This window comes from Schistosoma haematobium, chromosome 3 (genome assembly GCF_000699445.3).
Source record: "Schistosoma haematobium chromosome 3, whole genome shotgun sequence".
Lineage (NCBI taxonomy): Eukaryota > Metazoa > Platyhelminthes > Trematoda > Strigeidida > Schistosomatidae > Schistosoma > Schistosoma haematobium.
Genome location: NC_067198.1, coordinates 39,903,283 through 39,925,194, shown reverse-complemented (window position 1 = coordinate 39,925,194; position 21,912 = coordinate 39,903,283). Strand labels below are relative to the sequence as shown.

Genomic DNA, 21,912 nt, shown 5'->3' with positions numbered 1-21,912 from the left:
TTAAAAAGTATTTTTAATTTAAGGCAACGCATAAACCATCAAAATATTCTGCTAATTATAAATTTTCAACTGATTACATTATTCAATAAGCTATAGACTGTTCAATAAAAACATTTTCTCTTCAATGAAGTCATGCAATCATATTTATTAGTTAACGTTATGTATAACAGTCTATAATTAAAACTAATTTGAATGTTTTGTTACATGACGAAACATTTGTCTATTTTATCATAGACCATTATAGACAAGCTACGATTGTACAGTTTAAGTTAATTATATCATCAAAAACAAAAAATGAATGCACTTCACTGAACCGTCTTCATCTTTTTCATTAATAGATATCTATTTCAAGTTGAATCATCATTCATCAGTAAATGGTTGATTATTTACGTTAATAAGGTTTTATCTGCAATCATTGAGTCGTGTATTTGAATCCCACTTATCTGTATATGATCAGGCAGACAGTTAATTCACTAATCCTTACTTACACCAAAGTGTATCTCATTACCATAAACAGTAACATGTGTTTGATTGGCGAATTACATTAAATCAAATTATTATCAACCACTTTCAACTTGTCTACTTCTTAATTTGTTTGAAAGAGATTATGAATTAGTTTGTATTTAAACTGATAAATACAGCATAATTCACTTCTAGGTTGAATAATTACACACTGATCAACTTTTGATTAAAGAAATAACAATAAATTATTATCAGTAAAGGATTACAGTTGAAAGTTCCGCTTTTTAAATATTATAAATGACGATCATGAGTACTAGTAGTGTAAGCCTAAGGAATTCTATAAACATTTTACAATGTCAAATATATGTGAATAGTTATATTGAATACGAACAGGTATATATCTTAGTTATGTATCTTCCATACAACTACCAGTTGGATCAGTTCTACATCTGTTTCCTTCATTATATCCTTACCGATTAGGATGTTGACACTTTGTATCATTATTGTTTTAGTTTTCTTATAAATGTAATCTTACTTAATTTTTGTTGTTGTTAATTCTTGATGTATATCAATAAAATGGTAATAATTAGAGACTTTGGTTGATATGTCTGAAAATCGATCATAATAACTTATGTACATTCACTCCAGAACTTCATTTCCAGTATTCCGTCATGCACAACTGTTTATTCTGTCTTTTTGAACTATATCCTCAACGTTATATCTTCCTTTTTATCAATGCTACTTACAATTATTTTGACCCCTTCGTTGTTCACCTTGTCGTACTAATGTAACATGGCAACTTGGGTTAATATACATATGTCAGGATCTATGATCATTATTATTAATTCACCAATAACATCATCAAGAAATTCTCAACTTTGTATTACATTTACAACCTATATTTTATTGAGATTGATACATTAGTCAATTAATGTTAGTCAGCCAAATATAATCAATTAATTGTTATTAAATAAAAGTGTAATTCATAGTATTGTATTAATAGAATTGTAAAGTTTCACTGTCTAAATATTAATTTACACGGACACATCAGTGTGTGTACAGTTTATCAATAGAAAGCTCGTCAAATGATTAAATAAATAAAACCAACTAAATGTAAACACTCACGACATTTTTAAGGACTAGTGTTAAAAAGATTACACATGTTGAAACTACAAAATTATTGTCAGTCCATTAATTATCATCATACCTTATCGTCTAGTTTATTTTACGAGAGTCCATGCACCCTTTCATTTATGCATTCACTTAATTAATCCCTCCATCACTACTCTCTCTCTCTCTAGTTTTGTGTCTAACTTACTCATTAGTGGTTGCCTGATATTCAGTTGTTTATCGATTGTTTGTTTATTTTTTCTACAAAAAAAGTTAGATGTGACTGTTTGTTTGTTTGTTCTGTTTGTAAGTAGGTATGTGTGCAATCATGTATTCACTTGTGTTTTTAACTGTGAATATAAAGCCATTTAATTACATCTTGGTTATTAGTGTTAGTTGTAATGATGATGATAATGATTACTGTTGCTATTTTCTTAATCGATTTTCTCTTAGTGATTTCATTTACGAATACTGTCGACTGTACTACTGATATTATGTTCACAGTATTATTAGTAGTAATATATTGATATTTTGGTGAAAACTAACATTATTTTACAGATGGTTTTGGAATCATGTACAAATGAAAACCTATTAAACTGTATATCTATTAGACAACATGTCAGTTAGGGTAGTTATTATGCATACTTGTGAAACTTGACTCTCTCTGTCTCCATTTATTCAACTATATTCGAAGGACTACTCATCATGTAAGTAGTTTCAAAGTTTGACAATTGTTGTTCTAGAATAGCGATTATAGTTGAATTTAGTGATCTCATCTCTATACACTGGCTTCGATGAGTTGAACATGTTCTATCAAAACCATTTCAGAATCTTATATACCACACGTTTATAATATAGAATGGAACTGAATAGGGAAAAAGAACAGGTAGCCAGTTTATATTATACTGAAATCTGTTGGGTCATAATAACTTAACCTTCATGAAATCAAAACCGGAGTAATTATTAATAAGCATAATGATTTATGTCATTTATCTGATATTTACTTAATAGTTGAATTCATGAGTCAATCGAAGCTAGACCACCATAGAAAACCTGGAAGCACTGGACAGCCGGTCCGTCCTAGTAGGGAATTCCTCAACAGTCCGCATCCACGATCCCGCCTTGCGAGACTTGAACCCAGGACCTATCACTGTCGCGCGCGAACGCTTAACCACTAGATCACTGAGCTGGCCGGCATCCAACAGTGTTCATGTCTAACTTCAACCAATCCATGAAGTTGCAACACCGTCCACCATTGTCATCAGTGAGTTACTAACCCATAACAAACCTGGTTGAACTCCACTGGTCACAACTTCTCACTAGCTTCAATGAACTCATGAATTCAACTATTAAAATTACTATAATATCCACAAAATCCCTTTCTGGTGATATTTATTTTCTAGATAATAAAACCAATCTTCCTTTCATCATATCCATTTTAATTAGAATTATTTATCTTTCGAATAAATGAAAATAACTATAGACATTTCCATGTATTACACTTTATAATATTTAATACTAGAATCAACGGATAACTGAATTTGAAAATTGCAGCGTATTCATATAGAGTTTTTTTTAACCAATATATATATATATATATATCCATCTTTCATATTTGCATACATTTAATCTTTAATATTTGTTAGTTGACACGTATATAAACATTTATTAATGAATAGAATGCCATTACATTATGATTATGACTATTACTATTAAATCTATGTATTTATACAAAGTAGTAACATTATTAATTTCATTAACTACGAAACATTTTTGTTAATTTTGTACAATGATCATTTTGTAAACTTGCCAATATTGAATATGGTATCTTAGTTTATATGTATATTCACTTGTTTACTAAAATCTGCGTGTATATACATGTGTATATGTATGTATTAGTTTATATAAGCGTGGGTGAATATATATCTGCACAACTCGATATAGTTACTCATATTATTAATAAATGTTAAAAATCATTATAATAAATATTGCTATCATTGCCACTATTAACAATACTATTATCATTATTATTATTATTGTTATTATTATTATTATTATTACTATGAAGCTTTGGTCGTTTGTATATCTAATCAAACTGTATAATATCTAATTTTAAAAACAAATAAACAAACAAGGCATCTACCCCGTCACATTCACACACACAGCAAGAAACAGCCATGTTTACAGATTAGTTAAACTATGAAAAAAAATATTGAGTGTTAATGATTTACAGTTTTAAAGTCAAGGACAACATTTGCAAATGTACATATACATTGCAGTATCGATTGTACATGATCACTGTGTAGCACTTTTTTTTTCTTTTTCAAATTGATAAATACTTGAAATTCTCGTGTCAACTTGAATGTATTCAGTCGCTTATAAGCTTCATTTCATTTAGTTAACTGGTTTTTAATCATATAAATACGTCCGTATAGAAGGATTTATGTATTGTATGTCTGTCTATAACTGTTTTCTTTTCAACATATAATTATCAGAGTGAAAGCATTAGGTAGTTTTATTTAAATGATAACACGAACGTTGTTTGCTCAATGCTCAATTATGAAGTCTAATTGATCCGGATGATCCGAGTGATTGATAATGATATTAAACTTAATAATATAAATTAACATTCAATAAGAACGTTTTAATACTTTCGAATTGAAAACTAAGCGAATAATACTACTTAACAAAATTCAGCTTTTCGTCAAGTATACTAGTTAAATGAATCATTTATTTAACTGTTGCAATCTTATTATTACAGGTTGCATTCTATTTTACTTAGTTTTTAAGAAACTAGTCTACGAAATCCAGTGTAGAGTCCCAATAATGGGGTGGTTTAATGACTGAAACAACAGACAAATTTTGATAACTGATATTACAGATTAAAACTGCTAAACCTGACAGTATCAATAGTCTTTATACATAATAAATCGTATGATATGAGGTCGAGTGCTTGAACACGCGGTAGGATGATGAATCGCAAGAATTTTAGCATTTTGAGTCATAACTTGAAATGTATCTAATGCTTAGTATTACTCATTAACAATATGCGTTCGCATCCTCGAGAAAATTGAATACCCGGATTTATTCTGTTTTAGAATCGATGGTATTTAATTCCAAACTTTAAACATGAAGGTAGTAAATATCTTGTTTATTTTCATTTGTAACTATGAATTTTACATTCTACACTGTTCGTTTTCGTACAAATTGCTATCAGATCACGGTCTTACGAGTTGGCCAAACTTACCTACTCACAATTGTTCGTTTAATGTCAATATTGCACATACAATGGCTAAACAAAATATGAATAATACTAAAAGGATAAATATTTAAATGATTTAAAAAACTAAATATAATTCATATCAGATTGAATATCTTTAATGCATTGGCATTACTCCATAGTATTTCTTTTAGTATAAGTAATCATTCTGCGAGAGCTTCCAAACTACTTTCTACTTGTATTTCCGTCAATCGTCTACTATACAAAACAGTGGCAACTACACTATTTACTGTTTTAATTTCAGTAAATATATTATTTTCTAATTATAATATTGTTTATTCTTTTCTTAATTATTTTACATCTCTTGTTGTTATCTTCTAGTGTATGTATGTGTGTGTATCTGTATATGTATATATGCCGTAGAAAACAGGTTTATTGTTGTTATTACTTCTCCATGGTTGTTACTAATGCTTGATAAGACTAGAATAATAATAATAATAAATCATACATAATGAATGGTCTCTCTTTACCAAATAGGTATAAATGGTTAGTATATGTATATTCAGTTATTTATTTATCTGTTTATTTATTTATTTACTATCTTGTCTTTAATCTATCCACCTACCTATTTATCTACTCATCTTTTCACTTGTAAACAACTTAATAAACCCAATAAAATGTTAAACAACGTTAAGTATATTGGCCAAACCTGCTACATATATATGTACTGTGTTCGGACTAAAACATGATAAATTTATTAGTATCATTACGCTTGTTTACTTATATATATATATATATATATATATATATATATATATATATATATATATATATATATATATATATATATGTTATGACAAATTGGTTTTACCTGTTTGAACATGTTTAATTCCTTTATAATTTCATCCATAAAGCATAATGAACTTGGGTAGTTGCTATTTCTTCTGTTATTATCATTAGTCTTGTCATTGTCATCATCATCATTAACGGTATCAATCGATAAATAAATCCTTTTTCTTCTCATCGTTATTTTGTTTATTTGAAGTGAATGTTATTACCTGGTTTTTCGGTTTTTACGTATTTTTTCTCACATTCTTAAAAATTCACATTGATGATGCATCTATAAAGCATACACCTTATTGTATTCTCGTTTGAAGGGTTGTATTTTTTTTATTGCGGAACAATTAATTACACCTGATAAATTTATTTGGTTGTTAATATTTTATCAACAACAAAAAATCATAAAGATAAAACAAACAGAAACATACATGACGATATCTCTTTATGGTGTTGAGATTTCTTCAAGAAACTCAGTTATTTTTTAACTTGATAAAGTGAATTTGACTAGAAAAAACATTGAAAACTGTAAAAAACTATCCAGTATATTGATTACTTCTTACTTACTCAAAACACAGTAATAGTGAGGTTAAACGCAGGGTATTGGGGAATGATGGTAAATCAGTTGATGAGCTGGTGAATCTTCATCGACTGAGATGGTTGGGTCACGTGTTACGTATGCCTGAACACCGATTACCACGACGCGCAATGCTAACCGGTGTTCGGGATGGTTGGAAGAAAGTTAGGGGTGGCTAAACCAAAACTTTGTATCAGTGCTTAAAGTTACTAACTTCTAGTCTGAGTCATGTTGTTAGACGCAGAATACTTGGTTGGGGTTCGCGTGACTATCGTAACCAATGGTTGGAGACTCTTGGTGACATGGCTCAGAATCGATCACAATGGCGTAGGTATATACACTCCCTGTCTTCCCTTAAACTAAGAGATTAAAATTAGTTTATGATTTTCTTTTTACGAACCAATTCTTTCTCCCAGTATTGTATCCTTATATGCAATCTTTCTTTTATATATTACCACCACTGAATTAACTACTTCCTGTTGTGCTAATGAGGTATGGTAACTTGGACCGATGCACATATGTGCCTTGTCCTACGTTGTAATTGACTGATTGACTGAAAACACAGTCCATTTAATATAAACTTTAGTAGTAATCATTTTGTAATCATTCTGAATCTCTGAAAAAAATTATAATCAAAGAATGTGAAACTGTTGTTGTATTATAGTTTAAATATTCCTTAATATTGTATGTGCTTAATTGAATGTGGAGTCCCATTATGGGACAAAATAGTAATCCATTACTTTCTGGTTCTAATTGGTTGTTTAATTTAAGTCAGTTCGTAATCTTAACAACAATCAACTGCACGAATCCTCATACTGTTCCTTGATTTTCCCCACTAAAATTTATTCGTGATTTAGGTTTGTTAACGTATTAGTAAAAAAGAACAATTACTCTTTGTATTATCTGTGTTGATTTCTTTATCAGAATTGCTCTCTTTGGGTTAATATAAGCAAGAATAATAATATTTATTATTATTATATTTTCTACCAACTTTTTCTGGTTTCAGACGCATATCTTTAGTGTCACTAGTCGCTCAAAATTGTGAACTCACAGGAGTTAAAGGTGTTAACTGCTAAGTAACAGCTAACTGATCTGAAGTTAACGCACTCTCCTAGCAATACCTAAATATCTTCAGTCTAATTCCTTGTGATGTAGTTGGTGTGCACTATCGACATGAAGATTCATGTGTAAACAAAATAACTATCCAATACTTCCTAGTTCTTAATTATTATCTAGCCAAAATCACTCAATCTGTGATAAAAACCATTTTTTAAACTATAAAACAGTCCCGTTAGTATAGCTGAAGAATCTTTTGTCATTTTATTGTAAATAGCTTGTTACTCAAATGATCAACTTTTCATATTTGCATGAAATTAAGTTCACATTGAAAACGTAATACTTTCCGATTAGCTTCTAAAATGTGAATTTAATATAAGTGAAAATGTTCTCAAATTTGTTATATGACACTTAACATAGTCTGAAAGACTAATTACACACTTAACATTCTTTCATTTTAATATAACCATTATTTTTGTACTTTTATTACTAAACTATTGTAAATATGTTCAGGTATGTTTAAGTAAATGTGTACAGTCTAATGGATATCAGTATCATACACAAACGCACAAATCTATTAGAGTTTGACCTACAAAATTTTAACCTGTCTGATAATATATCTATTACTCAATTAAATTTATTTAAAATATGATAACAGTAATTTCTACTCAGGGGTTTTGTGGATATTATCGTAATTTTAATAGCTGAATTCATGAGTTAACTGAAGCTAGCCCACCATGGAAAACCTGGAAGCACTAGACGGCCGTTTTGTCCTAGTATGGGACTCCTCAGCAGTGCACATACACGAAATAGTAACTCACTGACTCAAATATAAGTTGTATTCTTTATAGGAGAAGTAGTGAATATTTCTTCTCCAATTCATAATACTTATTTTTAAAATTCAATATGCTAATAATGATGCTTGTTATCACCAGTATAGAGTGGTGGTTCATTGTTTAATTTATTCAACTTTAAGCCTTTAGGTTGCAGGCTCAAGACCCACTTTATATACTTCATTTTGAGTAAACGGTTAATATTACTAAACCTCCATCGTAGAATGTGAATCAAAGATAAATACATAAACCTTTACATGGTAAATACGTTGAATTTTAAAAAGATTGTGTTTTTCATGTTTCTCTAAGTGTAAAATGTGTATTAAGATAAAAATTGATAAATATGATTCAATTTCAAGTCAGTTTTCAGAACTTAAGGATAGCGTTTCATCTTCACACTATGAATACACCAGTACATATTTTTAGATCTTATCTCTCAGTAATATGAGATGTGAAAAGAAGTATTTTACTTTAAAAGAAAGGTTGGATAATTTGAAGCTCTAACTTCGTATAGTTTGCAGAGTAGAAGACCATAGAAAATTATCTTGTAATAATACTAAACCCTTTTTATTTCCAGACGTTTTCATAATTCCTAAGGATCTTCTTTCATTAAGAATATTTCTTATCTATTCCTTAATCTTTTAAAACTAGATTGGCTGGTAATTTTATGGACTACATTTTATCAGTATAGTGACTTGTGGAGACTGTAATATTTCCCCAGTTGAAGTCACAAGTCGATTTATGCTAGACAACTATTGAAAACATGAAAGTACTGGACTGCTGAGAATACATTTCGACCTAGGGTTTTGTTAAAAATATTTAACAGTGAATAAGTTTCTGTTGTATGCAGATGTTTTTCTGAAGTGAATGAAATCTAGTTTGATCATCTTCTTAATTGAACTATATTTCTTATTTATTTAATTTATTCATAATCTGATCTTCTTTCCTTTGTTTATTGAGATTTCCATCATTTCTCTTGGTATTTAAAGATTTCTGACTTCCATATTGTACTAAGTTTACGTTCTATCGTGTAGGTAAATAAAAGCTAAAGATATAAGCTTTGTAGCTGAGTACTAGATACTTCTGCCCTATATCGTCAGCATAAAATATCTGTTAAAGTTACTATATTCAGTGTAATATCAATGTTCAGTAATGTTTGATAACACATTTGTTAACATATTTGTAATCGGTAATAACGTTTATTAAACTGCTTTTTTTAATCTTTTTTTAATCTAGGGTTTCTTTCGTCGAAGTATTCAAAAACAAATTGAATATAAGTGTTTAAGAGATGGAAAATGTCTTGTAATACGTTTAAATCGTAATCGTTGTCAATATTGTCGTTTTCGTAAATGTCTTGCTGCTGGTATGTCAAAAGATAGTGTACGATATGGTAGAATGCCTAGACGAACACGTGGTTCTGACTGTGGAAGAGATAATTCTGACCAGCTAATGTCAATACCGCATAATTCATCTACAAATTCAATGAGAATTGATTCAACTATTGGTAATGGTAGTGGACATGTTTCCGCTTTTATTCCACCACCTTCGTGTACATCAGAATTATCAGGTAATTCGGCAGTAGTGGGAGCAGCGGCTGTGGCAACGACTACAACAACCACAACTACGACTACTGGTCGTTATGGTATATGTAGTAGACCGGGGAATGATCATCTTGGTTTATATGAAACTATACTAACTATAAGTCAAGCTTATCAAAATTTCTCTCCATATACCGATGAAAAGATTAAAGTTATGCGATGCAGACCAATCACTTTGGTAAGAATGTTCTCTTATATACATAAAATATGTATATATAATTATTAATGAATTTAATTGTATTTTTATTTATTCATAATTGACTTTCGATTTTAAAATCAACATTAAGATGTATATTTATTCAACTGATTTGTCCTAAATAGATTTCATTGCTAACTAATATTTAAAATTTATTATTCTCAATTGCTATGTTTATAAATAGCTTAGTTTAATACATATTATCAATAAAGATATACTGTAATAAATCGGGTGTACCACATGTTATGGTATGAACGGAAGAGACGTTAACAACATGAAGGTCATATTCAATTAAGTGAAACACGATAATATTTTAAAAACAACCATTTTCTTGAAATTATGGTCAGTCCTTATTTGTTTATTTAAGAAATCTTTAGTTTCTCACGGTTGAAATCACGAATCGATCTAAGCTGGACTACTATTGAAAAACTGGAAGCACTGGATGGTTGTTTCGTCTTCATATGTGAGACTCCTCAGCAGTGCGGAGCCATGATCTCGCACGTGGGACTCGAAATTTTTTAATATATTTTAAGAAACGTTATTCTTTTATTGATGAACTGTTCTAATTTATTCAAGGAGTCCCTTACTAGGACGAAACGGCCGTCCAGTGCTTCCAGGTTTTCCATGGTGGTCTAGCTTCAATTGACTCATGATTTCAATCTGTGAAACTTTTTTTAATCCAAAAGTTATTGAACATCGGAACTAAAAAGAAGAATAGTTATTTTTATAGTTTGATTAATGTCAGATGATAGTTTGAATTCATTAGCTTATCGAACCACTTCATAATTTAGTGGTCTATGTTAATTGAAAGTTTTAAGTAAGAATTTGATAACTGTAAATGTGGTCTACGAAATTAGTCATTACTTATGTGATTATAATTCTGTATGAGACGATAGCTTATTAGTTAAAGAAAGCTCAGCTTTCAGTCAGTATATATTCATAACTGAAGTTCTATCTCAACCTGATCTACTTCTGTTTAGATAGCTGTTTTTTTTATTCTCCTGTAAAAATTGCAAATAAATTATTGAAATTCACTATAATCTTTGATAGTCTTATGCAGTTTTGTCTTTAAAAAAAAAGTTTTCTTTCTTTGTCTATTCGAAAAAAAGATGCATAATCTTAGTTTCTTTTTTTTTCTTAAATTACCCCTATAGTGTCTAGGGTGTATTATTTAAGTTTGTTAATTTTATACTTCAACTGTGAATAGTAGTGTGTTTTGTTTTGTATGTACAAATCAGTAGGTGTTTTAACTCTTTAATTGTTTTGTTGAGAAAAGATTATCTCACCATCATCATCATCTTCTTCTTCTTGACATACATATTGGCATACACGTAAAAAAGAATATAACAGCATGAAACCTTAATCATTCTCCTTTGTTTTCTTTCTGTTCAAAAGCTATGCTCATGTTACTTTCTTGTAATTGAAATACATTTTTCCAATAAATAATACATTTATTTTTGTGTGGTATATATAAATATGGGCATTTTAGTAACTAACTAGGAGTTTATGCATTCAAGTGTTCAATTTTCACTATTTACAATGTATTCCAAGTTACAATCAATATTGCATTTAGAAATACACAGCTAAATGTCTTCATTCAAAAGATCAATTGCAATATTCAGGTGAATAAGTTCAACTAGAATTTAATAACTGATTCGTTCACTATGTTTTCTAATGATAATTTGAAGTACACTGTGATGATGCAGTTTTCTAAATCATTTAACATACTTTATCCTCTACACGATCTCTATAATATATTCGTTTACTGATCTTGAAATCTACACTGACTTTTAATTCATTTGGTTAGCTTTAAGAATGTATTTGAGACAGTAAGTTAGATTCAATATTTTCCCGTCTAATTTAATAGATGATATATGCACAAGGTAAACATGTTATTTCGTTTTGTAGTTTGCATCATGAACTAAATTTAATTGGATAACCACTGAAAACCATTATAAGCATCGGATAGTCATTTCGTTCTGGCAAGAGAAAATTGGCATTCATAAACACGTGTATAACCAAACCTAAAATGTTCAAACTTTACCACATTCCCAATCGCCTTTAGATCATTGAGTTACTGTTTAAAGTCTTTTTTAAATAAACGATAAGTGATAATGTGACAGCCTGATGGTTTAGTCATCCAGTACTCACAAAGTGAAATTCTATTGCACCCACACTCTTCACTGTTTAGCAGCTGAACAACATTGTACTTGGTCAATAACATAGACATTTGTAATTATTAAATGACATTTCAAAGAGTTTATTTTCGTTTTTTCCTGGTTAGCATGGAAGTAAGTAGAAAGAACTACGGCAGCAATTAGACTAACATATACAATCGGTTCATAAACTGTTCATAGACTATTAGACCCAATCATGTTAAAAGATGTTAACATTTTAATCGGTGTGAATGTATTCATTACCTATTTACCTCTTAGTCTTCAACTTATTTCTCCTAATATTCTTCATTCCTTCTGAACTATAATTCTCACATTTAATCTTCCATTATCGTTATTATTTCTATGTATTTACCTATCATCTTGCTAGTATTTTGTTGTTATGCTGAGGTGAAATGTAAATTGAACCGTTACACATTTATAATAAGTTATATGTTGTTTTGGGACTGGTTACTACCAACGTCTAAATAGATTAACAATGAGGTACACTTATTACCTAAATTTATTTCTACTTATATAAATTAAGCATACTTTATATTTAGAAGTATTGCAATTAGTCACTTAAGGTTCATTATAATGAAGACGTCTATAATTGTTTAACACCCCTCGTTCTTACGACGTAATTACTCAGTTCCTTCTAATATCATCATTGAGACGTTTTCACTGGTTATTTTCCATACTAGATAATATCATTTTGAGCATTGTCCAGTATTTTTAAAGGGTTTAAATTAATTAAAGAAACTTCTCGAGTCTCTAAAAACTGAGGTATATTCGGACTGATTGATTATTTTTCGGCCTTTCTATTATAGTTGGTTAGTCACTAAGGCGTCAATAGTGTCATATTGATTTAGTCTTTTAGTTCTACTGACTGGATTCTATCAGTCAAGTTACAACGTAACCGTTATCTCAAATGACTCAACATCACGTGAGCCATGTTTTTATGTTAGGTAGTTGCAGGTAGTCTACAAAAACCTTGAATTTGGACTTCGTACTAGTTGTCATTCATCTCCAAGGCTTAAATGTAATATTGAGTGTACTAGTCGTCCCAGTAGGACTCGGATTCGCATCACCCTGCTTCACTGTTTGAAACTTTACCACTGAACTACCCAGACCTCCAATCCTAATGAGCATCACCTTATTGACAAGTGCTAAATAATGCAAAACCTAAGTGCAGGGTATCCTATCGACTACTTTCAACCACCCATCTATTCATCAAAATCTACTGAGTTCTGTTTTGTTTCTTCCATCTCACTGTTTTGATTAACTGAACAATCATATATAAATATGTTTCATCGTTCTGTTAGTTTGTTTTTATACACTGTTGAATTTAACTTCTAGTTTACGACATAAATACTTACCGACAATGTATTTTCTGCTTTAATTTTTCATTTCTCATTTAATATTTTCTGTTTATTTTGTGATGTTTTGTTCATTAGATGAAAAAAGCCTTTGGTTGAAATTAGTATTCTGTGCATTGTGTATGTCAGAACTTGATTATGTATTGTATGTATATGTGAGAGTATGTTTCTTTTTACAATTTCTCTTTCTCCCATCCATTCATCTACTTTGTTTCATTTTATTCATTCACCAATATACATATATGTAAAATTTCACTTTACTTTCTAAATAACCTTATTTTATTCCACTAGGAGAAATATGGCATTTGTGTTTTTAAAAGACACGTAACATGAAAATTCTGTTATGCCTTTATTTTCATGCGTCCTTGTTTGACCCCAACATGACCTTGTGTAATAGTTGGCCCAGTCTTATATTTATTATTACTTTTTTAAATTCTGCCCTCTGAACTTACCTATAATTATGATGATGTTGGGGATGATGATGACGATGATGAATGTGATTTTAATAATTTCTACTCCCCATAGCATCTAACTCTCTGGTGGGCATTCAATAATATACGAAAATAAACCAATCAAATTGTATTTGCCTAGTAGGAGAATTTTGTAGGCCAGACTTTTGTAATAAAATATTCTTTTAGTTACATGAAAAGAGATGTTGAAAAGAAATAGTAATGAATTTGGTTATTTCATTCTCAGACTATAACGTTTCAAATACACTTAGATATGCCATTGACAATATATATGTCTACAGATAACAACTGAACATATACATAGAATACAATTTGCTTATAATGCAAATTAATGAGAAGTTCCTTTATATTGTTTATCATTAAAATCTAAACACTGTACATAGTTAATCATTACAGCGCTCATACAAATGCGTACCTCTGTTTAAACGTTAGTCATCACATTCACTCATAACGATACAAGCACTAACATATGCTTACATCAATATTTATCTTTGCATTTGTATTTGATTGTGTGTATAGATGAAATGAAAACAGGCAGACAGATACATTTGCTACACTGTATATTATGTAACATAAGTTATAAGTTGTTGTTTTATGATTTAAATTACTTGTGTGACTGACTATTGTACGTTTGTGTAATGTATTAGTTAACTAGTTTGAAATAGATCGTACATTCATATACTGTATCGTTTTTATTTTACAGAGAACATATAGAAATTTAAATTGTTAAGGGTCTAATGTAGATTTTAAAAAAGTCCTGAAAATAGTTTGAGCTTCAATTTTAGTATATTTTAAAGACTTGGCATTAAGGTAATGCTTTTGAGATGGTGGGGAAGATTTATAGCCCAGGTGGAGTTTTGTCCTCTGGGTTGGATGTTTCGGTTGTGAAGCTTTCGTTATTCTTCTGAACATCATCAACTTCTAACTCAAGCTTGTGCTGATAATGTCGTTCAAAAAAACCGTGAAAGATTCACGACCAAACCACGTAGAGGTAATGCTTTCAAACATAAAACCCTGACAACTAACATTGCAACTAAATAAGCTGAATTTCATTCGGCTATAACTAGCGATAAAACAATATCAGTAATTATGAAAACCATAGACATTGAAATATTCTCAGAGGATTGTTTCATCACCTGAAATTCCAATGTAGAATTATAGAATTTAGTTTACGCTATTTGAATCACTGATTAGCAATGATTCATATACTCCCTGTGTTTGATACTGATCGGATTATTGCATTCCAACACCAACATATATTTATTGATATTATGTAATTTGCGGTGACTAGTAAGAAACTCTGAAACTAGATTTCTTATTAGTTGACATTCGTCGGCTAAGTGTAATCTACAATCTCGCAAGAATTGATGTTTTCCCTTAAAGATTCAAACCAGCGTCACCCAATATTACACTTAGGTATGTTGTCTCTGAAGCTTTTCTGATTCTAGCTTACTTTATTACCATTTCAAAAATCCATTGATAAAGGTCTGCTTTAATTTAGAACAAGGTATTTAGTTATGACTATTTTTTGAATCCTCACAGATCAGCGGGAAGCGACTGATCTCCTGTAAGATCAAGATATTTACAACCGATTGATCACTGAGTATTGACCGGTGTCATGTTTATCTAGTCATCTAGCTCTAATCCAATCCTATCGATCAGGCTACAATCTGATCACTGGTTTGGAGTTTACTGGTAGCCACTTGCAATCATCATCCAAATCATCATCATCATCAAAGAACTCGACAAACATGACACTAGTCATTACAGAAAAATGCCTATTATAAATCGCTAACAAAACTAACAGTCTAAACAAAGATGGATAGCTGTGGAATCCAGGATGCGCGTTTCATCCTATTTAACTACAGAAATGAGTTAACAGTTTAAGCGTTGGTGTACACTTAGAACTTCAACTAAATTGTTATAGATGAGCTGTCTATCATTAGATCATATAGATTACTGAACGAATCTCCTTTTTCCACTTACCAGTTAGCCACAAAGACTGAGAGGTTTGATTATTAAAGTTTTGGATATGTTGCAACGTTAAGCGTTTTGTAGGTTCACGTCCAACCTGACAGTAATTTGATGCTTGGGTGAAGGACATGTAGAACAGTATGTCTGTTGAGAAAGTTTGGAAGAGAGTACAACAAGAAACGAAGTTGACCCGACCAATCAGTCAGCACGAAAAATGTACTTATGTTTATTAGTGAAGCCAGTCAATAACAATAAGACAGTCTCTCAGTCGAATGCATTACACACTATATCCCAACAACTTATCACTGTAATTCTAAAATATTCTAGATTTTTCTCTTTCAATTTCTATAATCTTTTCTCCATTGAAATAAATATCCAATACTTTGATTTATATATCTTAGTAACAAATGTGTTTTATAATTCATATTATATTAGCTATTGACATTTAGGACTTCAAGTGATCAGTCTCTTACTGAAATATGTGCTTCCCGAGCGAACTGCCTCTATAGTGTCTTAAGTCACAAGCATTATATGCAGAGATGAATGGTGGCTAGCAATGGAATCCACGACGCGTATTTCATCCTGTTTGAGACACGTCAAATAGATATACCTTCATTCCAGAGTTAATGTTCATGCCGGAACCCGAATCCAGCACCGTTCGCTCAAAATACCATCACGTTATCCACTTAGCTACTGGGTTCAGATAGCTATTAGCTTATGCAACAGGGTGAAGTTTAGTTTAGATATATTGGTTAGTTGAAGGTATTTAACAGGGTTTCCTGTTGACTACCTCCAACCCCCATATTATCTCAACATAGTGCACACAATGTCGAGTCACCTAGACTGGTGACCACATTGCAAGTTGGTCGATAGGATTCAATCTGCACTAAGAAGGACCTGACATACAGGACATTGATCACCAACCAGTGATCAATCAATTGTAAATATATTAGTTGTTTAAATCTCATTGACGTTTTCGCACTGACTTTTTCTTGTATGAATTAGCCTAATTAAATGAAAGTCATTTTTCATTTACATATATATACAAAAGTGTATATTTAAATCTGCATCAGAATTACATATTTTTTTAAAAAACTAAATTATAAGTAACCCTATCGATAACCGGATTCTAAGCAATGCCTACATTAAATGATACATTAACTACATGGTCATTTTTTTTTATCCACCATATGTTTGATTATATGGGGTCATTTAGAATACTAATCAAAGTAAACTGTATTTGTTAAGTTCTAACATGTTTCTTCAGTTGATATATATTTTTTCAAAAGTTAAGATTACATAGATAAATATTTGTTTGATTAGATCCCATTTATAAAATTTAGGGTTAAGATATTACAACAAAAAAACAAACAAAACAACAGTTGCATTTATTAGGTTGAAAAATATGACCTTAACATTTTAGAGCCAACAATTATATTTGAATGTTCACAAAAAATGTGGTTCATTTACTTACCTGACAAATTGTATTGTATCAACATGTTTTTACTGATAATAATCTATATAATGATAACGATGAAAATTATAAAACAATTGATTCAGGTTTTATACAAGTGATTAATATATTACAATTTGTTTAACCACATACCTACTACTTGTATTATGAATAATCTAGATTTTAAATATATATCTACATTGTGTAAGCCCTAGGCGATTTACTATTGTTGACCTTGGTTAGTGTTTAGAATTATTATGTTTATTTATAACTCTACTGAATTACAATTCATATGAGTTCAATTTTATTTGATGCCCATAGTTAATATGGGATGAATAGAATAATGAAATCGACTCATAACGATATGGATTGTTATTGGAAATAATATATTGAGGATTAAACGATACAATTTAGATTTTGAGTTAATGACCTGGTTTAGTGTTAATGGTGGACTATTTAACTATTGAAAGGGTGATGCGTAAGATAGAAAATACATATATAATATCAGTATTCAGTCATTGATTTATCATAGAAGAACACAGTGAAAAATGCGTATATCATGTATAGAATTTTAGATATCGATGAGACTTTTAAATTTCATGACTGATACTGTTAAAACATACATTAGGTGTATATATTCACTCCTCTATCCTTGCTCACTGTGATTCCAAGCATTATATTGGATTGAAAGAAAGATCACACAGTACTAATCTTTAATCTAAGTGGTTTTTTATCTAAGGCATTTAGGAAGACGTAAGATTCCTAGATGACTACAATCAATTTTATACACATTGGCTATTAAGTAATTGTGATGGTCTTTATATTTTGTGATTTATTATTCATAATTATAATTAATCTCTCAGGTTTGACTAGTACGACTATTAAATATGATGCTACTAATAATAATTATGTACTTACAAGTGACTAATTTAGACTGGTAATCCTTGCAGTTCTATTGAGATATTGTAACCAGTTGAGTATAAGCATATCGGATATGAGGCAGTTATCCATCTATAACATTAAATGATGGTCTGACAATATTAAGGATTGATTGAAAGTAGAGACGTAAACCACTGAATCCCAACTCAGTAGTTTGAACGTTAGGTTGCTAAACCTGAACGATTTCAGTTTGACCCTCAGCGGGCTCGTAGTTGCGTACGGCTAAGGAGTTCCATGTCAGAATGAAATAGCTGTCCATGGCTTGCTGATATTCAGTATTTGTTTAACAACAGTCAGTCTGTGATGTAAACTAGGAAATTCATACAAGATATATAAAAGCTATTCACTAATAGGGATAACGCTGTTATTACATACAATTTCAATGATTTTTAATATACGTCAATAAATCGTAAACAAATTTGTATTATTCACATGAATAAGATGTGAATGTTATGTTCTATGGTGTGTTTTTACATACATAAATTTCTCTTAGATCTTTAAAAATAAATGTCCATGTTTACATTTATATTTGTACACAGAGAAGTGACTTTGTACTTGCATACATTCACTCAATCCTCATATATTTTCATTAGATATACGTTAGTTTCTAACGTCTTTTTTTACTATAAAACTCAAGTTTTTGCACATAAAAAAGATTGTTCATGGAATAATCATTGAAATATTATCTTAATTGAATAATTGTGACATTAATCTTTATTTTCTATATGTAAGAGATAATTGTTTTTTTGTATTGGGAAATTTCATGTGTTTATTACGGACATCAAACTGTATTATTTAATACATTCATGTTTACAAACCTTGATTTTACACTGTTATATTTATTTTCCTTTTGCATTTTTTTAATTTAATGTTTCTATTCGTTTCAATTTAAAAATATACAATATCTTTTGTTTGTAAACATGTGCGTACCTGCACATTAGCACAATGTCATACTTATTGACCTCTAACCAATTGGCACGTGCCTTTTTTGTCGGTTTACTCACATAGACATGGATTAGGTCGATCAATAAATTTCTTGCTTACACGTTTTATAGACAATAAAACAAACTATGAAATTTACTAATTTACAATCTGCTTGTTTATCAGTTTAAATAGGTGTCTCTTCATTGATATATCATGGTTTGTGTCTGCGTGTATGTGCTATTTTTGTCGGTGATAGTTATTTATAATCAGTTCGCTATTTTCTATGCTAAAAAAAAACATTTCACTGAATACTTGTAAAGTGTAAATCAGATTAAATGGAAAATAACTAGTCTTCACATTTAGAGTATCGCTCGAAGCCAAGTACACGAATATGTGTTGGGTAAATTATTCAAAATAATCCAATGCAGATCGTTAAGTGACTCACCTGGAAGCTGTTCATATAGGATTATTAAATATTTAGATGGTTGAGTAGTGATACTTGATTATGAATTAATATCGTTTGAAAAGTCAGTTGAAACCTGCCTGGGTTTGGACATGAATGTGATGAGTTCTATCTTGTATAGTGTTATGTATATAATATCCAACTCTAATAGGTAAACAGTATCCAGTATCCTATAGATAACAAGTGAAGAGCTGTGTTTTTTTATTGGAAGTGTTATCATGCACTAACATTAGTCTAGGTTTGTGGAGAATCAAAACACTTTAGTTTCACATAGTAGATGGATTATTTTTAGTAGTGTAATTCAAGCTTTTCGGTTCGTCCCATTTAGAACTTATTATCTGAATATCATTATTCACACTGATATCAGAACCCAGAATCATTCGCTCCAAACGCAAATGAGTTACCGAGTCCAGATAGACATTAACTTTCTCAAAGGGTATGATGTTTATGTCATTATTTATAAATATTTGAATTATACCCCTGTTAATATTCAGGGTTTTAGTGATATTGTTTCAGAAGTATACTTCATTCCAGTTTCATATATATGATTTTTTTAATATTTATAGTTACTAGATTCTCTTTAGGTTCTTTCTTTAAAATAAAAAAAAAAGTATCCGTTTTATATTGTTTTCTACGGAAGTGAATTCATTTAATTTCATCATAAATAACAATATATATTGACTGTTTTTCTTTCTTTAATCATTTAATTAGCATACATATTTTTAAAGCTCTTGTGATTGTTTATGTCATACTAAACATCTGTCTTGTTAATAACTAATGCATACAATGTTCTTATTAATACTAGTACTAGTTATAGAAGTAATAATAATGATAATATTATCATTATTATTATTAGCATTACTACTAATAATATAACGCTGTTGTTAGTTTTTCCTTCATTTGCATTTCGCAATGACTATTTTAATTTAATATCATAAAGATCAGAAATATACTACACCTGTTAATCAGATTTCCATATCTATCACTTTTCACTTACATATGACCGGCTCTATGTGAGTATGTTTATGTGATCTGTATGTTTTTTTATATTTGTTCCTTTTAGAATAGTAGTTTTCTTCATAACTGTTGACCTTTTTCTGTGCTATAATTCAACATCTCAACATGTTAGCCTCAGTTACTCAAGTTATCTACTATAAAATAGAATTCATTTATTAGCATCGTCACTTTCCCTGTGTTCATTATAAGTTTTGTGTAGAACTTACACACACATTATATATATTAAAAACAATACGCATTCAAGTTAAATATTTTTTTATAAGTTTGTATTGTTCCGAAATAGCCTGATTGTATCCATCCTTTTTTTTCTTGTGTGTTGGTTGGTTGATTAACTCTATCTCTCCAAAACTTAATATATGAGCTAAAAAGGAAGGGGATTGGCCACTGTATACGGTCCTTCATTTCACAGTTATTCTCTTATTCATATATTTTACTGAATTTAATTATTTCATTATATTCCTACCTCTAACCATGTTCACGTAAATATAAATATGTATGTAAACAGGATTTCTACCCCGTTACCACTACTACTATTTCTATTACGCTGATACCACGTGTGTAAAAAAATAATCATTGTTCCTCTCTCTTGGTAACTTTCTCTCTTCTAATCTCTTAACCTTCCTTTCTGACTTTTATCCTATCATCCATTTACTTCCTTCCTATCTTATAAATACACAGACAATCACATACCTACACATACATATCTAAAAACATCACATGTACATATCAGTCAGCTGTATACGATATTTATTCTTTCTATCCATCTTTTTAGCATGAACGTTCTCCATTTTTTTTCTTTATGTCGACACCCCCTTTATCATTCACCCGTATTATTAATTTTATTCCTACGACCTCAAAACTTATCTACGGAAAATTCAGGCGAGCCATAAAAATACATTTCTTTCCTTTTAAAATGTAAAAAACTTGTTACATCTATCCATTCTAGTGTATCGTTTGAAACTGTTAAGTATTTTAACAGTCGAATTAAAATAACAAAACATGTTATATATATTAATGAATTTTATGAGCTAATTTATGTTAATTGTTTATTACTACTGTAACTACTTATATCATTACTATATCCCCCTCTCTCTCTTCACCACTCTCATTTCTTGGTATCGTTCTGTCGCTCCTTTTTTTACATGCTGTAACAAGTTACTAATGACTAATTTCACAATTCAATAGATGACATTTATATTAGTTGTAATCATGAAAAATATTAGTAGATTATGTATAGTCAACTTTTTAAAC

The 21,912-nt window shown here is 30.0% G+C and overlaps 1 protein-coding gene across 1 annotated transcript in view; it reads left to right on the top strand.

Annotated features, from left to right (window-relative positions):
• EIP78C (Ecdysone-induced protein 78C) overlaps positions 1–21,912 on the top strand; it is a 63,773-nt gene that overhangs the window by 12,957 nt on the left and 28,904 nt on the right. The window contains exon 3 of the mRNA XM_051213853.1: positions 9,332–9,871. Coding sequence (XP_051069867.1) covers positions 9,332–9,871 — 540 coding nt within the window. The remainder of the gene's footprint in view (positions 1–9,331; positions 9,872–21,912) is intronic.